The 25,029-nt window shown below is 38.5% G+C and overlaps 1 protein-coding gene across 1 annotated transcript; it reads left to right on the top strand.

Moving 5' to 3' along the window:
* Positions 1–197: 197 nt before the first annotated feature.
* On the top strand, positions 198–18,366 carry nt5e (5'-nucleotidase, ecto (CD73)). Its single transcript, XM_041249515.1, has 9 exons — positions 198–648; positions 3,834–4,056; positions 4,726–4,914; positions 11,428–11,625; positions 12,755–12,909; positions 14,643–14,751; positions 15,069–15,218; positions 15,963–16,163; positions 17,669–18,366. The coding sequence occupies exons 1-9, from the start codon at positions 307–309 to the stop codon at positions 17,839–17,841; spliced, it is 1,740 nt and encodes a 579-aa protein (XP_041105449.1). The 5' UTR covers positions 198–306; the 3' UTR covers positions 17,842–18,366.
* Positions 18,367–25,029: the final 6,663 nt, after the last annotated feature.

Below are 25,029 nucleotides of genomic sequence, written 5' to 3' on the forward strand. Positions count from 1 at the left end.
CACATCCTAAAATTAACCGTTTTAGTTATTGTGAAAGAAATACATTTTCCATAATAAATTAATCATTGTGGAAAATACTTCACTGTTCTCAATCCCTGAATAATAAAGTTTCTGTGACGTTCTTTCTACATTCTCTGTGCTGTTTGTCACGTTTACAGTATAGCCGGTGTGGTGTTATTTAAAGTGAAGCTTTGGACTTGACGTGACAGCTTTGTGCTGCTTGAACCGCCTACTTTTTACCTCAGAAATGTCGAGTCTAGTTCCAGTGTAACTCGCACAGTTAGTTTCCACTGTTGAAAGCTTCAGATGAACATGGGGATGTTCGTAGGAAAGCTACGTCTTGTGCTGCTGCTGGAGCTTCTCTTCACAAGCTATTTTGCTGCATGTTTTGATGTCACTCTTCTCCACACCAACGACGTCCATGCCAGGGTAGAAGAAACTAGCGTGTACTCGGGGAAGTGTGATCCAGGCGGACCGTGCTTCGCTGGAGTCGCGAGAAGGTTAACCCAAATAAACAGAATCCGAAAAACAGAAAGCAACGTTTTACTTCTGGATGCGGGGGATCAATATCAAGGAACGATCTGGTTCAACTACTACAAGGGGGACGAAGCGGCTCATTTTATGAATTGGCTGAAGTATGATGCCATGGTAAGGAACACATCTCCTACATTTTAAATGCATATCTATTTTTTGGCAGCACATTACAAATACATTGTGGCAATGCATTCAACATTATTTAGTATTATGATGATGATGATGATGATGATGATGTCCTTTTTTTAATTTAAATGTTTGTATCAAAACTTAAATGTTTTTGATGTAGTGCCCATTGTCTCTGTAGGGGTAGTTAATGCTGTGCAGGATAGAGTAGTAGTGTAAAACTTGGCTTCGACGTATGACTAATGGGTCCCGGTGCCTAGATGATAAATTAAGTGCTCAGAATACAGTGCCCACTATTCCAGATGTAGCTGGATTGTTTGTTTTATAGTGCTGAATTATGGGCGTTCCCTATTGTTTTATTTATTTTTTATTTTTTTTTTAATTTCACTTAGCCTTTCTTTCAGACCGTGAAAACAATTATACGTGTTTTCTTTCATTTAACAGCACTGTCGCCGATTTCTTTTGTTTATTTATTTATTTATTTATTTATTTATTTATTTTGTTTATTTTTTCAACATTGTGTTCTTGATAGTAACAATGTCTAGTTACCCATTTCCTACAATGCAGAATGGCTCCACGAGGTTATCTATAAAATTTTACCATAGTTCAACAAAGGTTCTAGTTAGGTAATGTCCATTACAGTTATGTTGTACTAGTGAGTCATCTCTGTAGCATCAATCGCGTTATGCACAACTTGGTGGAGAAACATATGCCTCTTTGTCTTGGATAGAAAGTTTTCACCTGATTTATTCCGTCCACTAAATATATATATATATATATATATATATATATATATATATATATATATATATATATATATATATATTCATGTTCAGATATTTGTTCAAGATTTAATTGATTTTCAGTTCATTTTCAAAATGTTATTAAAGACATTGTATGTAGCACTGTATTAAAGTTGAAAAATATCCCAGAAGGTAGGCCTTACTTTACCCTCGTGAAGTAACTACATAACAAAGACAGCAACACAGTAGTTAGATCTTGTGTGTATTTCAAGTATAAACAAAGTAGACCACTTTTTTTTTTTTTAAATAATCCCTACCATTGTTGTGTCTTTGCAATAAACAAAGTGGCCATAGATAACTAGTTTTTAATTTGAATAAACATTTAAAATAAAATAAACATGAACAAGGGGCTGTCGCACAATGAAAAAAAAAGACTCACTGTTTTATTTATTTTTTTGCATTGCACTTTGCTCTATCAAGCCTGCTTCCCGCATCCCTCAGTATCTTTTCAACGACCTCTTCTTGGTGGGCCACTGGTAAGCGTCTGGGCCGGAGCTTGATAGGAGCCGCATCCCTGTGTGTCTTGTGTGTTGGATGAGGTGGGTCCAATCCCGCTTTTTCAGGATTGCTTGCGAAACTGGCAGTTCTCTGCCAGCAATTCCTACAGCTGGGCCCGCTGATTCGGGCTCAGCCCTTTGCAGCTGCGACACCAGACTGTGGCCACTGCAGCCAGGGCGGCATCTTCTTTGTGTGACAGCGGCTGCTAATGTCGGGTGGGGCTTATAGGCCTGCTCCCAAGGGTGGTTGTGGAGGGGGGGCCGGCCCGGTTTTGAGGGTGAGGGGGCTCCACGTGGGTCGTTCCGTCTTGGAATTGCAGGACCCTGATCTGTAGGTCCAGCTGACTTCCAGTGGCTTGGAGGAAGTCCAGGCCCAGAATGCAGGTGTTCTGCACTGGGGCAACCCACACAGGGTGGTACATCGTCCAGCCAGCCAACGCTGGCTTATATTGCAGCGAGCACCATATCAAATATAGAATGTGTAGGCTCATCTTCCGATAAGGGAGGTGAGCTCCTCCGACAGGGAGAGGCTTACCGTTGGAGAAAAAATATCTGATTCTGCGTTCTTGGATGGGAAGATTAATTCTTGGGTGTATATGTCCTCAGATACTGCAAGGGACATAACGTCCTCCTGCGCTATTTGTGGGTTAGGCAGTGGTGCCTGAACCTTGGGAACTGTGGCTACGAGGGGACCTCACAGCAGCTCTGTCAAAAGGGACTGCGTAAAATAGGGGAATTATTTCAAATATGAAATGAGAGAAAAATTGAATATTCAACATCTTTGTAGTTATGACTTAAAAAGTCAGTGCTCACTCCTCAGGCAAGGCTGAAAGAATAATGGCGCTGAGTCTTATGCGTCACTCGTATTTCTGTCCTGGGGGCGGAGACAACATCTGACACATACAGGGATCTTAAAGGAGTAGCTTTGATATAAGTGCTCAGGTGATTTGGGCTAGAAGAGATACATCCCATTAGGTAATGGTTACATTTTGTACTTGAAAGGGAATCAGTTTACCCATGGAAAACAGGAGTGCGGACTGATGAATCTTTTTTTTTTGGGTCAGTGCAGAGTGTGTTACATAAAACTGCAAGGATATCAAGTCAAATATGTTCAGTTTTGAAAAAAATGACTGAACCCATGGTCAGAATTTTACAAGTAAATGTATAATGTGTGGCTACTACGACAACTATATAGAATGTGTAGATGACCCCAAAGCAATTTAAGTGGAAATTATTCATAAGACAGGAAAGCTGGCATTTTGCAAGTGATCTTGTTATTCATGGTTACCACGGAAACTGTAAATGAACATAAGATGACCACAAACAATGTTGTGGAAATTGTTCATGGGGCAGCAGAAACAGTTCTGTTGTATTCTGTCAAAGAGTGTATGGCATTGCAGGCATTTAAATGACTATAAATGGGATTCAGATAAAGAATAGCCAGTGTAGGCTTGTCCCTGTCAGTTGTCCGTGGTTGAACTGGTCATCGCAATATAGCTGCTGTTTAACATTTCACAGTAGATTTGTGTGTACTCTAGAATTGTTATGTTGTTCATTTGAGATTTCACAGAATTCCCAATAAGAAGCCAACAAATGCTAAAGGTTTGGACTTCAGATGACCTGCACATTATTTATTTGGATTTGTCCCTTTTAAGAAACCCTAAAAGTATTAATATTAGAAATCAATCAATGAAAGAAGTAGATTGTAAAATTTTACACTTCGAGCCACTGCAGATGCAAACCATGATGGACCGTAGACCAATGTGTATGTTATCTCTTTCCAGGATTAAACTGATTGCAGAATTACAGAACATTTTATTTGTACTTTTTTTTTTTTTGGGCATTGCTGATCTTTGTCATTCTTTTTTTCCAGGCCTTAGGGAATCATGAATTTGACAATGGAATGGAAGGATTAATCAGCCCATTTCTTCAGAAAGTGAACTGCTCAGTACTGAGTGCTAATATGAAACCAGATCAGAAACTGGCTGACAGAATAAGTGGATTAGTCCTGCCCTATAAAATCTTTACATTGGGCTCTGAGAAAGTGGCTGTGGTCGGCTACACAACAAAGGAAACACCAACCCTATCCACTCCAGGTAGACGTGCATTCTCATAACACTGTGCATACTTGATGAACAGCTAGCAGCACACAATTAGTAAGTAGAATGTGTGTGCTGAATGTGCAACCCTGTAGACAAAATCTTTTTTTTCATATCACTGATAACAAGTGGGTCAGATTTTCCAGTTTTTCTGAGAGGTGTCACCTCGTGCAGTTTGATTCCGTCTTCTCAAACTATAAGAAACGCAGATCGAACTCATGAACTATTGATTGATTTGGAACAGAGATTACACATCCTGTAGTTTGAAGGATGACATTTGAGCCTGTATTAACCAGTCGGATTAAAGGAAAGCGCAGAGTACTTGCTGTGCATCGTTTCACTGTAAGCTTCTATAGCCACAGCTATATATACAGTACATAATTTGAAATGTGTGTGTTCTTTCTAATGCTGACATTTGAGAGAAGGTGAGTAATTGGTATACATTTTAATCTTCATGTAAGTGTAGTTCTGCATGCAAGTCACAAGGATCAAAGCAAGTAGAGGTTTAACTTTGCAAAGCCCTTATAGGTGATAGTGGATGACAAGATACACATTTTTACATTTATAAGAGAAAGTTGTACTTGTATTCACTGAAGTGTTTTGTTTTTATAACTGGTGAATATCATTTTTCTCAGTCCATTGTCTTATTTTTTTTTCTTTTTGCAGGACCGAATGTAGTGTTTCAAGATGAGGTCCAAGCCTTACAGGTTGAGGTAAACAAGTTAAAAACGCTGGGAATTAACAAGATCATTGCATTGGGCCATTCTGGATTTGAAACCGATAAACTAATTGCAATGAAAGTGAGTGGCGTTGATGTTGTTATTGGTGGACACTCAAACACATTCCTTTACACAGGTAAATTCCATTTACTCTTCTATTAAGTCCTCTATTCAATGTTCATGTAATTATGTGTTATTTTCGTCATCAGTATAGGCTGGCAGCACTACTGTAGGTCAACACATTTAGGACTAGACACATATAAAGTATATAGATTTGAGTTTAAACTGAGTTGAGTTTAAAGTTCAGTTTGCAGAGTGCAATGCTGGGACTGTACATTGAGTTTAAAGTTCAGCTTGCTAAGTGCATAGCTGGGATTAATGTGATGACTGTGTTATATCTATTTGTCCAACTGCTATATAAAGCAGCATTGCAATACTATAATTCAATGTACCTTCCAAGTCACAGATTTGTGTGTGGAAGAATCAGAATGATACTGACAGTTTAAAAAGCACACCGTGGAAAACGCCCTCCTTGTGTAAAAAGTGTGTGTAGGAATGTAAGGTTGACAGGGAAGTGGTTCTGTGGAAGGGGTGTGGGTAATTCACTGACCAGGAGACAGACAGGTGTACTTGGAAACACCACACAGGTGCCCAGTTTTATTTTAGACCAGTTCTTATTTTTCTCCGGCAGAGGGCACTGTTGACCATGGGCTGCCTATCAACGATGATAGACAGCACCACGGAAATACCACAGCTGGTACACAAACAGCAAATGCACTCGCAGGTGCTCAAAGAAATAATAATGAAAACAGAAGGCGAAAAGAACAAGGGAAAATAAAACAGTAATAAAACTACAAATAAAAGGTGCTGCACTCGGCAGCGTTATCCCGGTCGCCGCTACCCGCACGACCCGGATCACCGTCCTATTCTGTCGGCTATCTAGCCTGCTCTTTTACAATACGCCGGGGTCTGCCCAAGGGTTCCCCGCTCTCTCTTTCTCGCTGTGAACCTTTCTTTTCTCCCGGCTGATTCCCGGTCCTGAATCAAAGCTTCCGCACTCTTGGTGCGTCTAAGTTGGCAGACCTGAGGAAACAGCAGAGCGCTATTTTATAGGACCAACAATCACCCAAGACCCGCCTCTCAGCCATTCAGAGAGGGGAAAAGTACACACACCCACTTTCCCACCTCCCCGTGTCACTGCCATGACTCACAGGCGGTTGTTGGGCGACTGCCGCCCTCTTCCTGCAGCCCGTGAACACGCCAGCAGAGTCAGTACAGATCTCTCCCTGTTACAGGTTCATTTTGTCCAGTTAGGTAATTTAGTGCTGATTAGGGGGAGTGGTCAACCTTACCTTCCACACACAAATTAAAGGAAGAATTAATTGATATTATGGAACATATGGGGGGGGGGGGGGTATTTGTGGAGACTTTAACAGCAATCGTTCTAGGGAAGTAAGTTGAATGATAGAAATTGAATGGTTATTAAAGAAATAGTAGAGGAGTTCAATTTGGTGGTTTTGAACATTGGGGAAGGAACAAGGTTTGGTGTGAATACTGGGAAAAGTTCAGCACTAGATTTACCAATTGCTTCATCACAGCTGGGAGTGAGAGTGGATTGGAAAGTATTAATATCTGAAGAAATGGGAAGTGATCATTTTCCAATAATCATTACGATAGATGGGAAGCCTAAGATTGAAGAGCACGTGCAAGGATTGTAAAAAAGTTGATTGGAAAAAATGTTAAAATTTATATAGTATGACCATTGATGAAAATATAATACAGCGGTTTTCAAACTGGGGGGCGTGGACTGAATCCTGGGCACCCTGACTTAGGTCGCCCCCCCCCCCCCCCCATTAGAAGGTTCAGGGTTTTTTTAGGCTATACTGTGTAACGGGCAGATACTTTATTTGGGCTTTGTTGGCTACTTTGATTGGATCGCCAATAATACATCCACCAATCAGAGGGCTGTATTCAGTACCCGTAGCGATCCTGCCCTCTGTCAGACTGCTATACAGAACAGATTAAAGAAGTGCTGGACGAGAGAATATCAAAGTGGAGATGAGAATGGCAGAGATAAAGCCAATTTGCTTGAAAACATTAAAAGTAGACCGGACATTTCCATCAATTGATTTCAAAAATGTGGAATTGATGATGCGATTAGAAACCCAGAGGCAGTGTCAACTGCATTGTAGTAGGACTGTTTATTTGTATGTTCTTTTTTTAGAAGGGTTTGATTAAGTAACAAGGACAATTGCTTGTCTCAGACTTGTTGACAGTCTATAACAAAATGCTTGATTGTCATCGTCAATACGGCTGTTAGTGCAGGCATCGTGCAAGTAATGCAAAGTCCAGAAACAAAACAAAGTGTTAAAATCTTTGCAACTGTATAAAACTGAGCTGATTTTGCCAGTGCTTGCTAGTCTATTAACCAGTTTGAAATTATTTAGAAGCAAATAAAATTGTAGATTGCTATAACAAGTTATTGTAAATGAGATACTGTTTTAGCAGACATATTTAATTAAATAAACATTTATTGAATTGTTTTTGGAATTAAAAGTATAAATGCAAAATTGCCTTTTTTTTTGTGAACGTGCTGGGAAAAATATCCCCTAACGTATAAATCTGCAAAATTTAACACCAGCCAAAAGTTTCCATTATAAAGTGTATATTAACTTAAAACAAATCTTTCTGCTGACACCTCCAGGCATGTCAGATTTTGTAGAAGGTGCTGTGCGTCTGACTGATGCCTTTTAAACTTGCATATTTTTGGATGAAGCACCACAGACAAGAGGAAGGGGGGGCATGGCCCCAAAAGAACCACCTATATAATGCACAGTAAGGTGGATATTTTGTATGAGACAGTGATTAAGGCTATTACTGAAGCAGCAAAAAATACCATTCCAATGAGGAGACATAGAAAAGGTGTTAACTCAGCAGTTCCTTGGTGGTGTGAAGAGAGCTCTAGACTGATTAAAGAAGGGACATCTTGTTTGAGAAGAGAAAAAAAGTTAGCAGATGATTTAATTAAGTACAAAAAAGCAAAAGCTATGGCTCAAATGGTCATTAGGAAAAGGAAAAACGAATATTGACATGATTATTGCACTAAAATAAGTTCTGATACTAATGTAAAAAATGTTTGGAATAAAATAAAGGCAATGGCAGGATAAGGGAAGGGAAACAAATTGATTCCTTTGATGCAGAATGGGATAGTCATGACGGGTGATGATGAGAAGAAAGCGTCTATGTTGAGGTTAAGGTAATAATTTTAATAATGAGTTTTTGGATAAGAGCGGTCCATTTTATATTGATAATTATTTGATATTGGAAGATAGGGACGATGTTCAAAGAAAAAGAAATGTTACTTTCTCAATTGGGGTGAAAGCTGCAATTGGAAAAGGCAAGACTTCCACGCCAGGTAAAGACAAGACATTTTATATCATGTTTAAATTGTTGTCAGAAAGAAGCTTAGATATATTATTGAAGCTTTATAATAACGTATGAGAGTTGGGTTTTTTGCCTAAAGAATGGAAGAATGCCATCATCATTCCTATAAGTAAGGCAGGAAAGGATCCAGGTGAAGTGGGTTCTTATCGACCATTGACGGTTACTATCTGTAAAATTATGGAAAGAATGGTGTGTGGTATTGTTTGCAAACTAAAAAGTTACTCTGGTGGATCAGAGAGTTTTTGAAGGAAAGAGGATTTAAAGTGAAAATTAAGGAGAAATTATCTGAAAGGTTTGAGATGCAAAATGGAACTCCTCGAGGAAGTGTTATCAGCCCTTTGCTGTTTAATATAATTATTAATGATTTAGCGGATTATATATTATTAGGATCTAATGTAGCTGTGGGTTTGTTTGCTGACGATGGGATTATTTATAAATATAAACATATTAAAATAGTTAGGAGGAAATTGCAAATGGCAATGAATATTCTGGAAAAGTGGTCTAATAAATGGGGTTTTAAAATATCAGTAACAAAGTCAGAGGTCCTCTTGTTTTCATGTAGGGGGAGAGAGCAGGGGAGTTTAAGTATATTCTACCAAGATAAGATACCTGAAGAAGTGGAAGAATTCAGATACCTGGGAGTGTGGTTTGATAAAAAGTTGAGTTGGGAAAAACAGATAAGTACCATAATAGATAAATGCAAAGGACTGCTTAATATTCTAAGAAATATTTCAGGGATGAGTTGGGGAGCAAATCAATCTAGTATGATGATGATATGCAGAGGATTCGTTAGGGGTGTATTAGACTTTGGAAGTCAGGTATCGGGGAACAGGTAAAAGCAAGATGAAAAATTTGATAATATTCAAGCTAAAGCAATAAGGGTGTGTGTAGGATCAATGAAAGCCGCTCCAATTAATACACTGCAGGTTTTAGTAAATGAGATGAACCTGAAATTAAGGAGGACATTATTAAGCATTAAATATTGGATTAAAGTTAATTCTCTTCATATAGCATTTCCTCCTAGGAAAAGCATGGAAGATAGATTACTATAAAAAGGAGATTTGAGAGCCAAATTGGGGAACGTTGGGTTTTTGGATGCAGAAATGGATAACGAAGACAGGAACTGAGTACCTGAATTTAGTAAAGTATGTTAATTTGAAGGTGTTACCAGAATGGTTGGTGGATAAACCAATTTGATAAACCAATTGACTTGAGTGAGCAAGTGAAAAAAGGAGGGGAAAATGGACTTGAAAATAAAGAGTCAAGCATTTGTAAAGAATAAGAATAAAGAGGCATTCTGTAAAAAAATTCTCCATACACTATTTACACAAACAGGGCTATTGCCCTGCCACACTCACAATACATTGTGCACAATTACTAATTAAAAAGAAACTGCAAGTACGTCTTTTAAGTACATTTTTTAAGGAAGGAAAGTGTGGTGTGGTGTGAAACCATGGTTTCTTTCATTACACAAGAAAACTAGTAAGAAGACATTTAGTTTATGGACAGAGCTGTTGGACTGCTCTCAGTAGTCTCATGCTGGTTTAGTTTATGGACAGAGCTGTTGGACTGCTCTGAGTAGTCTCATGCTGGTTTAGTTTATGGACAGAGCTGTTGGACTGCTCTCAGTAGTCTCATGCTGGTTTAGTTTATGGACAGAGCTGTTGGACTGCTCTCAGTAGTCTCATGCTGGTTTAGTTTATGGACAGAGCTGTTGGACTGCTCTCAGTAGTCTCATGCTGGTTTAGTTTACGGACAGAGCTGTTGGACTGCTCTGAGTAGTCTCATGCTGGTTTAGTTTATGGACAGAGCTGTTGGACTGCTCTCAGTAGTCTCATGCTGGTTTAGTTTATGGACAGAGCTGTTGGACTGCTCTCAGTAGTCTCATGCTGGTTTAGTTTATGGACAGAGCTGTTGGACTGCTCGCAGTAGTCTCATGCTGGTTTAGTTTATGGACAGAGCTGTTGGACTGTTCTCAGTAGTCTCACACTGTTGAAATTATTTTATTTCACTACCTTTATTTGCCTTCAAAGGGGACTTTTTAAAACAGGATCCATAAAGACTGAAAGTTTTGGAAGATATCCACACCCTTTCTGCAACTTCTCCTGCACCACTTTCCCACACATTTCATCATACATGTGGTCATGAGACATGAACACTTTCTTATACTTGTGTGTGTCATGTAAGGCTTAAGAAACATCGCCTTATTCAAACCATGACACCTGCCTCAACCTGCATCTTACATTTCCTGTTACCAAATCACATGAACCTGTCTGATCATGTGCTTAATAAAATAATTAGACATACCACAAAAAGAACTATTCACTCACTGTTGGAGAAAAAAGGTGTTTTCAGCTGGGTCATTCCAGACCACTGTGGGAGATGCTTGGGGAGTTTCTAGTTAACCAATTGCAACAGGATCATCCAGTTTATGAGTGCATTACAGGAAAAAAAACACCATTTGTACGATATTTCTTTAACGATGTTAAAATCTGTTTTGGGAATAAAATAAACATTTCTCTAGGAATCAGAGTGAAAGTGTTTGGTTTTGTATTTATGCAGCTTGTTCATTGGGCACATTTCACAATTCTTAGGTGGCATTTCTAGATAAAGCTGTTTTTAATTTGTTTTGTAACCTTTTGCAGATTTCTGATTTTTTTTTTTTGCAGATTTGGTACATCGTTCTTAGCTAAATAAATCAACCACAATATAATTCTAGATTTAAACTAAAAGGTCAACCCCTAAACTATCTTACTGCTTCTCAAATCTTTTCACTCCTGCAAATGTGTGTTCCACCAGTACTGTCAAATAAAAAACTCAAATGTCCCCTGTGCTGTAAACTTATCTGTCAAGAACCAGAATTGTTAGTAACTATTTGCCTAGTTGTTACTGATATCATTTCAAACTGACTTTATTTACTTTGATTTAAATAATTGAAATCCAGGTCTGTTTGGCATAACCTCAGACATGATTGGTATTTAATGTTGTGAATGTAAGGATGTGCTTTCCTTAACAATATATTTGCTTCTTCATTGTTTAAAGACATGTCCTAGTTGACTTGCTGTTCTAGTTCTTCTTCCAGGGGAATATCATTTCAACCAGAATATGATCCAGTAGACAAAGTACATTATAATAAAATAAAAAAGTAATATACCATTTCTATTTGTTTGTTTTAAATTTATACCTGTTGTTTGGTTCCTCAAAGGTACACCTCCCTCCAATGAAGTCCCTGCTGGTCAATATCCATTCATGGTAGACTCTGATGACAGGCGTAAAGTGCCGGTTGTGCAGGCCTATGCTTTTGGGAAGTACCTTGGCTATCTTAAAGTCACCTTCAATAAGCAAGGGGATGTTGTGGCTGCTACAGGGAACCCTATACTTCTAGACAGCACTATACCGGAAGGTACCTGATAATATGTGTTTCCCATACAGTTCTATTTGACAAGTGTAATAATGTAAATCAACCAAATCACTGCAATATTGATTTACCCTTCAATACATTCCCTGCCTCAGTCATGTTCATGCCAGAGATAGAATGGGGCTCTACCCGTAGTGATATGCATATACATGTGAAATGATTCACCACTGTTATATTGAGGGTATGTGTACCCCTTACTGAACATTTACAAGTAACATTGGGGTACAATACACCATGCTTTCCCTGGCTTAATCTACTTTCAATTTGTATTGTATCTAACATCCAGCTTCAGTATTAAGGAGCTGAGCCAAGTTTTATAACAACGACTAGTACAATTTTAATAGGCCATGCCATCATCTTAAGTTGTGCTGAAACATGTTCCTGGTTTATAGCATTGAAGTGGTCCAGCTGAAGTGTTGACAAAACATACAGGTATGTTTTGGCATAACCCTAGATAACTAACTTCAGAACACTGTAGAGTGAAAATGCATTGGTAATCATATGAAAGACAATGTGTTTGATAATGTGTTTGATAATGTTAAACCTAATTTTCTGGAGGTCACTTTGGCAGGAGCTGAGTTGTTAAGGCAACAACCCAATTGGCCTCAGGCCTAGAATGACTGAATGATAAATTACGGGAAAGAAGAAATATGGTAACCACAGTAACCCTGTAAAATGTAGTAGTTAGTGGTTTGTTGCACCTGTGTGGAGTAACAGCTGAATAACTAATTTCTGTTATATTTAGTAATATAACAGAAACAAACTGAGTATAAACATCAGGCATAGAGGCATATACACACAGAGAAGCTCCCAAAACCTCCAGATCGTCTGGACCATTGGTGTAGCATCTGAGGGCTCTTTCCAGAGGGCAGTGAGGTAATCGGGTCAATTGCTTATCTCTGTTAATACTAGTGGCACATGTTGTAGCTAAACAATACAGTTCAATGTGGAATGTAACGTTTGGTATTTGGAACTAATAAATGTTCATATTTGAAACATGGTCTGGTCTCATGCTTATAGCGTAACATAGTACCTTAGTCTGCATGCCTTGGCTGTGCCCTTTCACTTCTTAGGGCATTTTCATCACATACTAAATACTCACTGCACTTTTCAGATAAAGAGTTGCGTGCAGAGGTTGATTTGTGGAAGCAGAATCTCAGTAATTATTCGGCTCAAGTTATTGGGAGGACCATGGTGTATCTTAATGGGACTACTCAAGAGTGCCGCTTCCGGGAATGCAACATGGGGAATTTAATCTGTGATGCAGCGGTAAGTAAAAGCTCATTAGCCTCATTTGGGGACTGTAGGGAAGCCGTGGGTAGGGGAGGAGGGCAGGATAGTTCCCTCGTTAGACAAAGCCAAAAAGCAGGTGGAGGCTGGGGAGGAGGAGGCAAACTCTGGCCCACAGCAGGGACTCGGTGGGTTGAGTTAAATCCTTTCCTTGCCGATCATTGGACATATTGTTTATCGAAGGTCAAATAAGGTGCCAGCTATTTAATTGACTACTGTATATGTTCTGGTATTGGAAGCACCTAAAATATGCTTGATGTCCCATTTTGTTTATATATTTTAAAACATAAATGTCCAGTATCGTGTACTTCAGGCTGTATGGCTATATGTGTAAAATATGTTACCTTGAAATATTTCTGTCATGACTTTTGAATTTAAAAAAAACAAAAAAAACAAAAAACAAACTTGTGTCAAAAATCCTTACTGCCTTCAAAAATCTTGTGAAATAGTTAAATAACGCACGGTTTGCATCTGCATTGATGCATCTGCATCAGGGTTGAAGTATTTTTTTATTTTTTATTTCACGGTTTGCATTTTGTTTTGTAAATAACAAAATGCAAGCTCAAGTTCACTCCATGGCAAGAAACACAAACCTGCGGCTTTCTTGATGGGCCACAGTTGTGTGACTGTATTTGTATTGAAAACAATACCGACCTTCATCTCTTGTGCTTAACCTCGTTTATTTTAACAGCCACCTGCGTGCATCCAACAACAAATTGCTTGGGTCTGCTGCAGCATGTACATCACATTCTAGACTAATCTCAAGGGATTGTGCCGTGAAGACAATGGGTCTTTCTTATCATCTGAAAAGCAGCTGTCTATATAATGCAGTTCTTAAACTCACTCACCTTTTATTTCCATTGTCTTTTATCTCTGTTCAGTTTGTTTGTTTTTTCCAAATGTATTTAGTGATGTTAAAGGCTTACTTTCTACCATGAACATGTTGGTTATTTTACATTTCTTTCCCTGTTTAATATCCCTGTTTTTATATGTGTTCTGTTGTTCTCTGTTGTCTCTTCTAGATGCTATTTTACCAGACCTGCTAACTCACTGCTTCACTCACATTGTCTTGTCCCAGACTTGCTCAAGTAGACCATGGTAATGAGAAGCACATCCTTCACTCCCATTGTCCCAGCCTTGCTCAGGTAGACCATGGGAATGAGAAGCAAATCCTTCACTCCCATTGTCCCAGCCTTGCTCAGGTAGACCATGGGAATGAGAAGCACATCCTTCACTCCCATTGTCCCAGCCTTGCTCAGGTAGACCATGGGAATGAGAAACACATCCTTCACTCCCATTGTCCTAGCCTTGCTCAGGTAGACCATGGGAATGAGAAGCACATCCTTCACTCCCATTGTCCCAGCCTTGCTTAGGTAGACCATGGGAATGGAAAGCACATCCTTCACTCCCATTGTCCCAGCCTTGCTCAGGTAGACCATGGGAATGAGAAGCACATCCTTCACTCCCATTGTCCCAGCCTTGCTTAGGTAGACCATGGGAATGAGAAGCACAAGAATGTTAAGGTTTCAGGAAGCAGATGTTTAACGTTTCTTTTTCAACCTCATCTAAAATCGGAATGTATTTTGTTGGTTGCTTTTATATACAACACAACACAGAGTAAAACAAACTCTTGAGGGTATTAATGTAGCGTAAGTAGGTATCCTAAATGGCTTGTCTGTTTTTTTTTTTCTCTCTATTTTGTTGTTTCACAGATTAACCATTATATTAAATTTCCTGATGAATTGCGCTGGAACCATGTGTCGCTTTGCATTATAAATGGAGGAGGTATTCGAGCCCCAATCAATGAGCGCAGTGGAAACGGTATGTCAAGATTTCATACACGTGGGAGGGGAAGGGGATTGGAGAAGCTAAGGTCTACTCAACAGAGCTAACCATTGGTGCGTCTAAATGTCACAGCCCTTTAAATTTCCAAGCAGGACCCTCTCTGATATTTGACATTTTCACAACAGAAATAGACTTGTTTTTCATAACCTTTACATTTGATCTCAGTGGCGGATTTAGCTAGGCATCTGTTTATATCAACTAAAAAGACCCTGTTGTCGTTTAAAGCTTTCAAAGCGATTCCTTCTGCAGAGGCGAGATTGTTGAATTTCATAAGAATATGAATCTACTTCCAGGAACCATTACTTTGGAGACCCTAACTGCTGTAATGCCCTTTGATGGTACTTTTGATTTAGTTGAGCTAAAGGGATCAACACTGAGAGCTGCATTTGAGCATTCTGTAAGGAGACATGGGCAGTCTACAGGGGAGTTTCTGCAAGTGTCTGGTAAGAGAATGTTGTCTGTTGCAAGCATGGGAATTATGGCAATATTGACTTTTTCGCTATTTTGTAATGTTGCATTAGTAATTATAGTTTGTTTGGTCGTTAATATGTGCATTAGTAATATAGTTTGTATCAAACAAATAAAATATATATATATATATAATATATATATTTATATTTAATATATATATATGATAATCATAATCATATTATATATATATATATATATATATATATATATTCGTATATATATTAATATATATTATATAATAGTATGAGCAGTTTGAATTAAACGACCATCACACTACAGTAACTTGGATAAAATGTTTATTTGGTTATTTTACCCCTATATGCCACATACAATCAAGTATTTCCCTCAGCCTGAGCCATTGAGAAAGCCTGCTGTCATTGTCAGAGACAATCATTGACTTTCAGGGAGGAGCAAACACAGTAAAAGTAAAATAGATTCCATTGGTGCCTGAGCCAATGCAATGCTCCCTTCAGAATCCTCAGCGAAGACTGGCGACTCCACACAGCCAGGACGTGAACCCTGCACACCATGCAGCTGAGCTTTTAATCATTTAAACCTTTTATGTACATGCAAAAAAAAATTCTTGTTCTTGTTCAAATGACCCATATTAAATATCAACTGTATGCTATAGCTTAGTATTTTGTCAGTCCTTATTTAGGTAATAAAAATAACCGTTCAACCCTGTATTGGCACTGAAGTCCCCTCTTTATTTCTAGGCATACGTGTTGTCTTCGACCTTTCCCAAACACCAGGACGACGAGTGAAGAAGCTTGAGGTTCTGTGCACTAAATGCCGTGTGCCGTATTATGAGCCCCTGGACATCAACAAAAGTTATAAGATTGTCATTCCGTCCTACATAGTGGACGGAGGAGATGGCTTTGCCATGATAAAAGAAGAGAAACTCAGACATGACACTGGTAAGCTTTTCAATAGACATGCCTTAGACATTGCACAAACATGTTAAAGTTTTTGTTTTGTTTTGGGAAATGATCTGTGCTCCTCGTGACATCTTTACTTATCCTTACACGTGCCACACGGCTTTCAATCAGCATTATTGTCACCTTTTTGTGTAAAAAAAAAAATCCCCACAGATACTATAGAACAGCATGAGAGAAAAAAAAAAGGTGCATAATTACTGGTTATATACCTTTGAGGGGAAATACAAAGAAATGGCTTGGAATAAATAGTATTCCCAAACAATCATTTAATCTAAAATGGCTCAATGGTACGCAAAAGCATTCAAAACCATTAGCACACTCATAGCCTGGGAACACTCGTCACAGACACAGTTATCAGTGCCACTTAGGGTCTGTTTCTTAATCCACAGTGCATGGACTAAATATAGTTTTATATTCATTTATATTATGATTTTTTTTTTTTTTTTAATGTATGCAGACAGAACTTTATTTAAAGCAACAGGACATAAATAATACAACAGCTCAACAGCTTTTTAAATCATTTGTAGTAAAATTAGTAATATAATCAGACTAGCATTTACATTCCAGTCAGTGAAAATAAAAAAAATAAAAACTGAAATATAATGAGAAAAAATAAATATTTCTCTCATTTAATAATACAGTAATACAGTTAAATTATACAAACCGTCACGTAATTTTGACCGAACCCAAATGGAATATAAAATAACCAGCTGGAGCTATTGCAGCCTGGGGGAGACCACAAAGTTAATTGGACTACATTGTTCAGTAACTTGTAACTGGAATGGTTCTTTTTTCTGACAGGTAACTAAATGTAGTAACGCATTACACGTTATGTGAAAAAATAGTTACTTTTAAGCTACATTAAAAAAAGGACAATGACTAATGCCTAATGCCTAACATGGAAATCAGAAAGCGCTTCAACAGTGCAAGTCAAACTTTACATGTCACATGAACATGCTTTTTAAAATCATTGCGCTAGAAAATGTCATCAGAGGGACTACGTGGGTTTGTTAGCTTAATCTTAATGAATATTTCGAAAAATCTCTGTAAAAAGTAAACTGTACCTGAGAAGTAACTATTTATAACTGTACATTGTTATATTTTGTTTCAAAGAAACAAGTTACTGTAACTAATTCAAATTTTGTTCTAGTAACTTGTATGTGCAATGGATTGCTTTTTAAAAGTAACTTCCTCAACACTTCTGGTTGTACATTGCCCCACAGCTACATATCACCATTTTCCCTCTAGAAACGGGAGAACCGACCACTTGGAGTCATCCCTCGCAAGTCAGTTGGGGGGTGGGGGCGCCACCGGGCGGTGGGGGCAGTGGGGGCGGTTAATCACTGACACCTTCCAGAAACATGTGGAGTCTGTAATTTTACAAGCCATGTCAAACAGTGGCCCAACCCAGCATGAGGTACCAGTCCTAGCCAAGCAGTGTAGCTGAGAAAGCCATTACATGTTTTTCTTACCTTTTCTTTCAGGTGATCAAGACTTATCTGTTGTCTCGGATTACATTTCTGCCATGAAGAAGGTTTATCCAGCAGTGGAAGGACGGATTCTGTTTTCAGGTTCTGTCCCCACCGGGCTGCTCTCCAAAGCACACTTGAAGATGGTGCTGCTATCACTGGCCTTATTCATGGCTTCCACAGTGTAGAGGAGCAGCTCCCATGCACTCTTAAGATCCAGTTTATTTACTTTTTAGCTAGAGATTAACATATGTAGGGGGGGAAATATATTTCATTAGTTTGGGTTCTATTTTAAAGTTAAGGTGTACTGACTCCTCAAGTCAGTCCAATCACCAGTTTATACTCTAAACCCACATACCTCAGGACATGGTTAAAGTATATGTAATTATACTGGGGGGACATACAGTAGATCGTGTGAAACAGATAGGATTTGTGAAATCCACAGATAAATGAGGTGTGACTAGAGTGTGCATGAATAAAGTACAGAAGCAATAATGTAAACCAAATTAGCGTTTAGTGGAGATGTATGCAGTACAATATATTACAAAGACAGAAGAATGTTTTACAATGAGTTTACTTTGACAGTGATACTCCTAGAAAAATCTTTTCAAAATGTGCCCAACCCTGTTTCCCTAGCTTTTTCTGTTACAAAAATAAATAAATTATATATATATATATATATATATATATATATATATATATATATATATATATATATATATATATATATATATATATATATATATATATATTATATATACACACACAACCACACACAAAATGTGCAAAGCTACAAGGATACACTGCAAAGCTACAAGATGATAAAACATTTTATGACAGCAATACGCTATTCAGCCCATCAGAGCTCACAATTTTCCTGTAAACTGTTGGTAGAAATATCACAAGGTATTATCGCTATTTTATTCCAGTCATTAATATTTATTAAATAAAAAATATAATTCTATCAATTGGTTTTAACTTTAAAATGAAATAAACAAGCCTGCTGTGTAATTTAAACTTCTTACATTTCAACAACATAGTACCAACAGATGTTTTTTTTGTTTTATTTTGTAACAGCTTTTTTAAACCAGTCACTGCTGCAAGTCGTTCTTTTGAACTGTCACAAAGTCCATCTTAGCCTTTTGTTTCAGCGAGGCAAATGTGTTTACTGGGCTTCACTAAGTAACTGCCTCAGGAGAACTCATTTTATAGAATCCTTCTGCTGTTCATACCAAGACATGAATCCTCACATCTGTAGCGCCTCCACAGGCTAGACTAGTGTGTGTGTGTGTGTGTGTCGTGGGCATTAAGTCTACATTGGCAATGATGTACTGTTTCAGAGATAAAACTCGCCAGAGAGCCGCGAATAATTGAAGTCACGGATGAATGGTGTGCAGATAAATTAGATTCTGCTGTGTGTGTGCGTGCGTGCGTGCGTGTGCTTGTGTATGTGTGCGTGTGTGTATATAAAGGGCAGTAGTCTACCATGAAAAATCAGAGGCACTTGCCCATGCACTGCGGATAAGCAGCATGTAAGAGAACGTAAATACATAATTATTAGTATGATTTTAACTGAGGCCCATATTGCAAGGGACCTGTATACAAGCATATGTTTTACACAATTCTAAAATAGTAACTATACCATCTAAAATATTGGATAAATGTAATTATATTAGTCGAGGTAGACACTGTAGAAAGTGTTTTATCGTGTAAAATACACTGCAATAATGTAACACAAAAATACTAAAAGCACAATAGGATAGCTTTGGTATTCATGTTTTGGTGACACCTTGCAATTAAACATAATATGTAGAAAAAAACAACGTTGTCACATTCAAAATTGATCATTTTGCGTAGAGTTACTGTACAGCAAATATTCCTAATATTTAAATGCTTACCTGAAAAACAGTAAATAATAAATTGTAGAATAAAAACAGGAGAGTTTTATGCATTGCTACTCTGATTTAGTGCAAAGGTGTGTGTGCGGATCCATATCACAAGACAGCGTAGGAGATACAGAGGCACAGACGCACGTTTGGATGAGCATCACAAACATACTGTATAGAGGTCTACAAACGAAGTACTTGTGATTGTAATATTACTTAATAATATTATGTGCCATTTCCCCACAAAACCAGTATCACAGAGACAGAAAATACTTATAACACGCAAAGGGACTTGTACAGTGTGGGTCTGTGTGCCAACATAATAAACCTATATTTTTGTGGACTGTGCTTTGAGGAAGTTCAGAATGTGCATTGTGCTTTGCTTACTGTACATAATGAACATGTTTATTGTAGCTATTCACTTTAAAAAAAAAAAAAAAAGAAAAATGTAATCTTTGTATGAAATCATCTCCATTTTGTTTATAAAAAAGAAAAATTTTCAAATAAAATTGTGCTTTAAATGACATAATTTTAATTATGTTATTTGTTAGTAATCTCTGCATTGAAATGATTCTAAAACAGTTGAGAGGCACAGGGCCAAAGGCACGGGTAAAATAAGGGTTACCACTCAAACAAGAAGAGGCATGGGTAAAATAAGGGTTACCACTCAAACAAGAAGAGGCAAGGGTAAAATAAGGGTTACCACTCAAACAAGAAGAGGCATGGGTAAAATAAGGGTTACCACTCAAACAAGAAGAGGCAAGGGTAAAATAAGGGTTACCACTCAAACAAGAAGAGGCATGGGTAAAATAAGGGTTACCACTCAAACAAGAAGAGGCAAGGGTAAAATAAGGGTTACCACTCAAACAAGAAGAGGCAAGGGTAAAATAAGGGTTACCACTCAAACAAGAAGAGGCAAGGGTAAAATAAGGGTTACCACTCAAACAAGAAGAGGCAAGGGTAAAATAAAGGTTACCACTCAAACAAGGAGACGCACGGGTAAAATAAAGGTTACCACTCAAACAAGGAGACGCACGGGTAAAATAAAGGTTACCACTCAAACAAGGAGAGGCACGGGTAAAATAAAGGTTACCACTCAAACAAGGAGACGCACGGGTAAAATAAAGGTTACCACTCAAATGAGGAGAGTAAAAGAGGCCATGGAATAAATAACTAAACTGCTCTGGCAGGACTGTCATTCCAGGTTCCTGTTGATATGGTTTGTTTTTCATTGTTATTAATGGTGGTATGCTGGTAACCTTTCATGAGACTACCCTAAACAAGCAGTTTTAAAATGTTACAATAATATTTAACAAGGCCGAGAAAACAAAGAAACTGCATATATCAAAAAGCTGACATGCTGGGAAATTAGTCAAGCAAGCATTGTTGAAACCACTGCTACTTTAACATCTGTTTAAATACAAATTTTAATCAGGGCTAGGGTTGCCACCTGGCCCCATAATTCCGGAACACTGTGAGACAGAACAGGATTTTGAAGTTGCTGTTAAACTGAAGGAAATCAACATGTGAATTGAGCCCTAAACCTTTGCTAAATTGATTCTGGTGATTAATTAACTTGAGGCAGCATGACAATACAATAATAGCTTTTAACAAATGAAATAAATAAATAAGTACATCATCAATATTTATTTATTTTATTAATAGTTTTAAAAATATATATATTGTATAGTTTCTAATAGTATATCACCTTCTCCCACTGAAATCATTAATACTGAGCAGCTGTTCATTATATCTGACACCAGACAGCGTGAACACTGGATCAGTGTTGTTACTTAATTGGGAAAGTCAATGTAAATTAGGGCTATATATTACTAATTAATAGGCTATAAATAGCATATTTTAAATATAGAGAATAGAAATATAATTTTGTACAAAATAAAATTAAATATCTTGAATAAACCTACACACAGTTATTCAAGATGCTTTTTTATTTTTTAAGATTTGTATTATCGCAATGATTCGGATAATTAAGAAGCAGTATAAATTCAGCAAGTGCTTAGAGCTCAATTCACGTGTTTATTGCTTTCAGTTTAAGGGCAACTTAAAAACCATGTCCTGTCCCAAAGTGTTCCGGAATTACGGGGCCAGTTGGCAACCATACTCGGGGCCCAATTTTGATGACAGATCCACGCTAAGGCAAATGTCGTTCACATGTGATTAAAGGGTCCTAGGTGGGTGCAAACAGCTTTTACTTCATACCTGTGTGAAGAATTCCAAACTCATTTGTTTTATATCAACACGTGTCCAATTCGTGTCAGGTTTAACAGCAGTGGACAATCCAAAAACAGGATCTTAAAATGATAACTGTATTAACACAAAAATGCTTACAATACATGACTTCTAGTAATTATTATGAAGTGTATTTATTTCTACATGATTTTGTTCCATACAAATCTAGAGTTTTCATGGCAACAATAACATTATGTTCCATATTGTACAGGTATAACTTCTGCACTGCACAATAACAGGGTTCATACACTTTTTCAGCATCAAAATTCCAGACTTTTTCCAGATTTCCTTTTTTTCCCCAGACTTGTGTTTTAGTTAGTTTCTACTAGTTGTTTCATATTTATGCACATAGGCAGACAGCCAGAGCAGAAGTAGCTCCTGGCTTTAAAAGTATTTGTCAGAATCTGGAGGTGCATAACTAGCAAGAGACAATGCAGGTATGCAAAAGAGAAGTAAGATACAATCTAAGAAATGTCCAATATTTGAAAACTGCATTGCATTATTTACAAAGAGAATATAAAACTTGTATACTGCAAGTATACTTGGATAGTATAATGGTATCAATAATATACTAAAACCAGACAACTCTGGCACAAGTATACTTGCTGTATGTTACTTTTTTGCAAGGGATGATATTGGATTCTGATCCAAACTTCTTTATACCCTCTGATAAATGTTGAACACTATGGGAGGTGAAAAATAACAAAAATGAAATAACAAATGTGCACACATTATATATTAAAATGTGCAAGTGTCATCTATTATGCATACAAGTCAAATACTAAATACAGTATACCCTCAGTACAATAACCCTGTTTGGGTCCACAGCCTTTTGTTAGCTATAATAAAAGGACAATCCAAAATGAACAATATAAGCTGCTGGAGTAAGTTAACGAAGTCACCTTGAATAGTGGCATTAGCTAAATTATTAATAATATTACTACTGTTTTCATTCTTTGATTTTCTTTATTATTACAGTATTTGTCACTAATAATAATAATAATAATAATAATAATACTCTAAAGGGGACCAGCACTGTAGATGCCCCGCCTTTAAACTAGTTTCTCCCCCTATTGCAGAACGGGTAGAGGGGGCAACAAACTTAGGAAGTTCCAGCACCTGAACAACAAAGGCTGTCTGCTAAGGGGAGCCCGATAAAGGGAAAGGGAAACCCTTTCCACACCCTTGTTGGCCTAACAAATGAAGACAACATCCGGGTGAGTGGTGTAACTTGCACCGCCCTGATTGACTCTGGGTCGCAGATCACTTCTGTGACTTAAGATTTCTGGCGAAGGCATCCCGAGTTAAGGTCACGGAAGCCCGAAGAGGTCAACGTAGATATCGAGGGAGCAGATGGCCAGAAGGTAACCCACAAAGGAGACCTAAAAGTGGACATATCATTTTTGGACCAAGTTTACCAGCCACCCCATATTGGGAGGATGTCCCCATCCTCCTGGGCACAAACGTGATCAGAGCTAGAACCATCGGACCTGGACCTCAGATGAACGTGCCAGTTCATGCCCCTTGGTTGGCAGGATAGAGCCCATACACCGTGCTCCTCGAAGGCACACAGGACTGACCCCTTCCTGATGGCCTGGAGATGGGAAGGTCAGTGGCAGATGTAAAAAATGGGAAAACTTTAGTCTGTGTGTACAACCTGGGACGATGGCTGGTCAAGGTGAGGAGAGGCTGCTGGCTTGCAGAGACGTCATTGATGGAGCGAATAATGCCCATGAAGAACTCTCAACTAGTAGTGCCTAAAGGAAATGCACCCCCAACGGAAGCCACGATGGAAGACCAAACCCTACGTGAGGTGAGCTTGGATGAGGTGGCCGTTAGAACAAGACCCAAGTACAGAGATTAAAGGAACTACTGTCAACATTCTGATGTGTTCTCCAAAAGCGACCTGGATCTCGGATGCACCTCTATGGTACAGCACAAAATATCATTAGTCGACACCAAACCGTTCCGACAGCCTTATAAAAGGATACTGCTGGAGCAGTATCACGACGTCCGCAAACACCTCCAGAACATGGAAGCAGCAGAGGCAATTGGCCCTAGCAAGAGCCTCTATGCTTCTCTGATTGTGGTAGCCCAAAAGAAAGATGACTCGATCTGCCTATGCAGACAATTCAAAGACAGTGCAGGATGCCTTCTCACTGCCCCGGATTGAAAAATCCCTGGACAACTCCTTACCACCCTCAAAGAAACAGACCAACTGAACAGTTCAACAGCACCCTCCTGAACATGTTGGGCACTCTAAAACTGGAGCAGGTGGTGGACTGGAAGGACCACATTGAAGCACTGACTCATGCCTATAATTGCGCTAGGCATGAGTCCACTCGGTACACTCCATTCCTGCTCATGTTTGGGAGGCACCCCAGACTGCCTATTGTCCTTATACTTGATAACAGGTCATCCGAGGAAGAATTGGGTTATGACGACTACATTGTGCAGTTCAAGAACGCACTACAAGAAGCATACCACATAGCATCTCTTCACTCCCTATTACCAGGGGACACAGGCAGGGCAAGAGTTAGTGAAGGTAGCCTTGTACATAGGGAAAGCTTCAAAAGCCTTACCACTAGTGATCAGTTGCCTGATAGAGTAGGCCCCCTCAGAACAATCACACAGAGCAACCTCCACCTCTCCCAAGATGGTCCCAGCGGGTGTGTCAGACACCAAATAGACTGTCCTTGGGAAGCCATGTTACAGACCTTAATTCTCTTGAGTACCACAGCAAGGTTGCCCGAGGGAGAGAGATGTGGAACTGCACAAGAAAAAGAAGGGATTGAATTAGTTTTAACACTTAGCAGTCCATTTATTCGGTGCTCGTCAGGTCCAATTTATTTTCACACACACTGTTTATTTTACATGAGCTGTTTAAAATATTTTTTTCCCCCAGAGTAAAACAGGTTTACAAGGCATTGAATTGCAAAAGGACACTCAGTAGCCTCCTGTATCTACAGCTAAACCCCACCCCTTGTTCGCTGTTTTTCACATACCTCTTTATAGACGTGCATACTGCGATCCAAGTCGTTATTTTATTACTATAACATCTCAAAAGCTCTTCAAATGCCTGTGATACTCTTTGAGCGCTGGATGCAGAAGCAGCTATCTCCTTTGTTTGTGTCCATATTTCTGTGCTGCAGGGGCTATGTTTATTGCTCAGATACGCCACTTTTTTTTCAGCTTCTCTCAGCTATTGGTCTCACTTGGCCATTTCCGGAGAAAAAATGA

This window comes from Polyodon spathula, chromosome 5, assembly GCF_017654505.1.
Source record: "Polyodon spathula isolate WHYD16114869_AA chromosome 5, ASM1765450v1, whole genome shotgun sequence".
Taxonomy (NCBI): Eukaryota; Metazoa; Chordata; class Actinopteri; order Acipenseriformes; family Polyodontidae; genus Polyodon; species Polyodon spathula.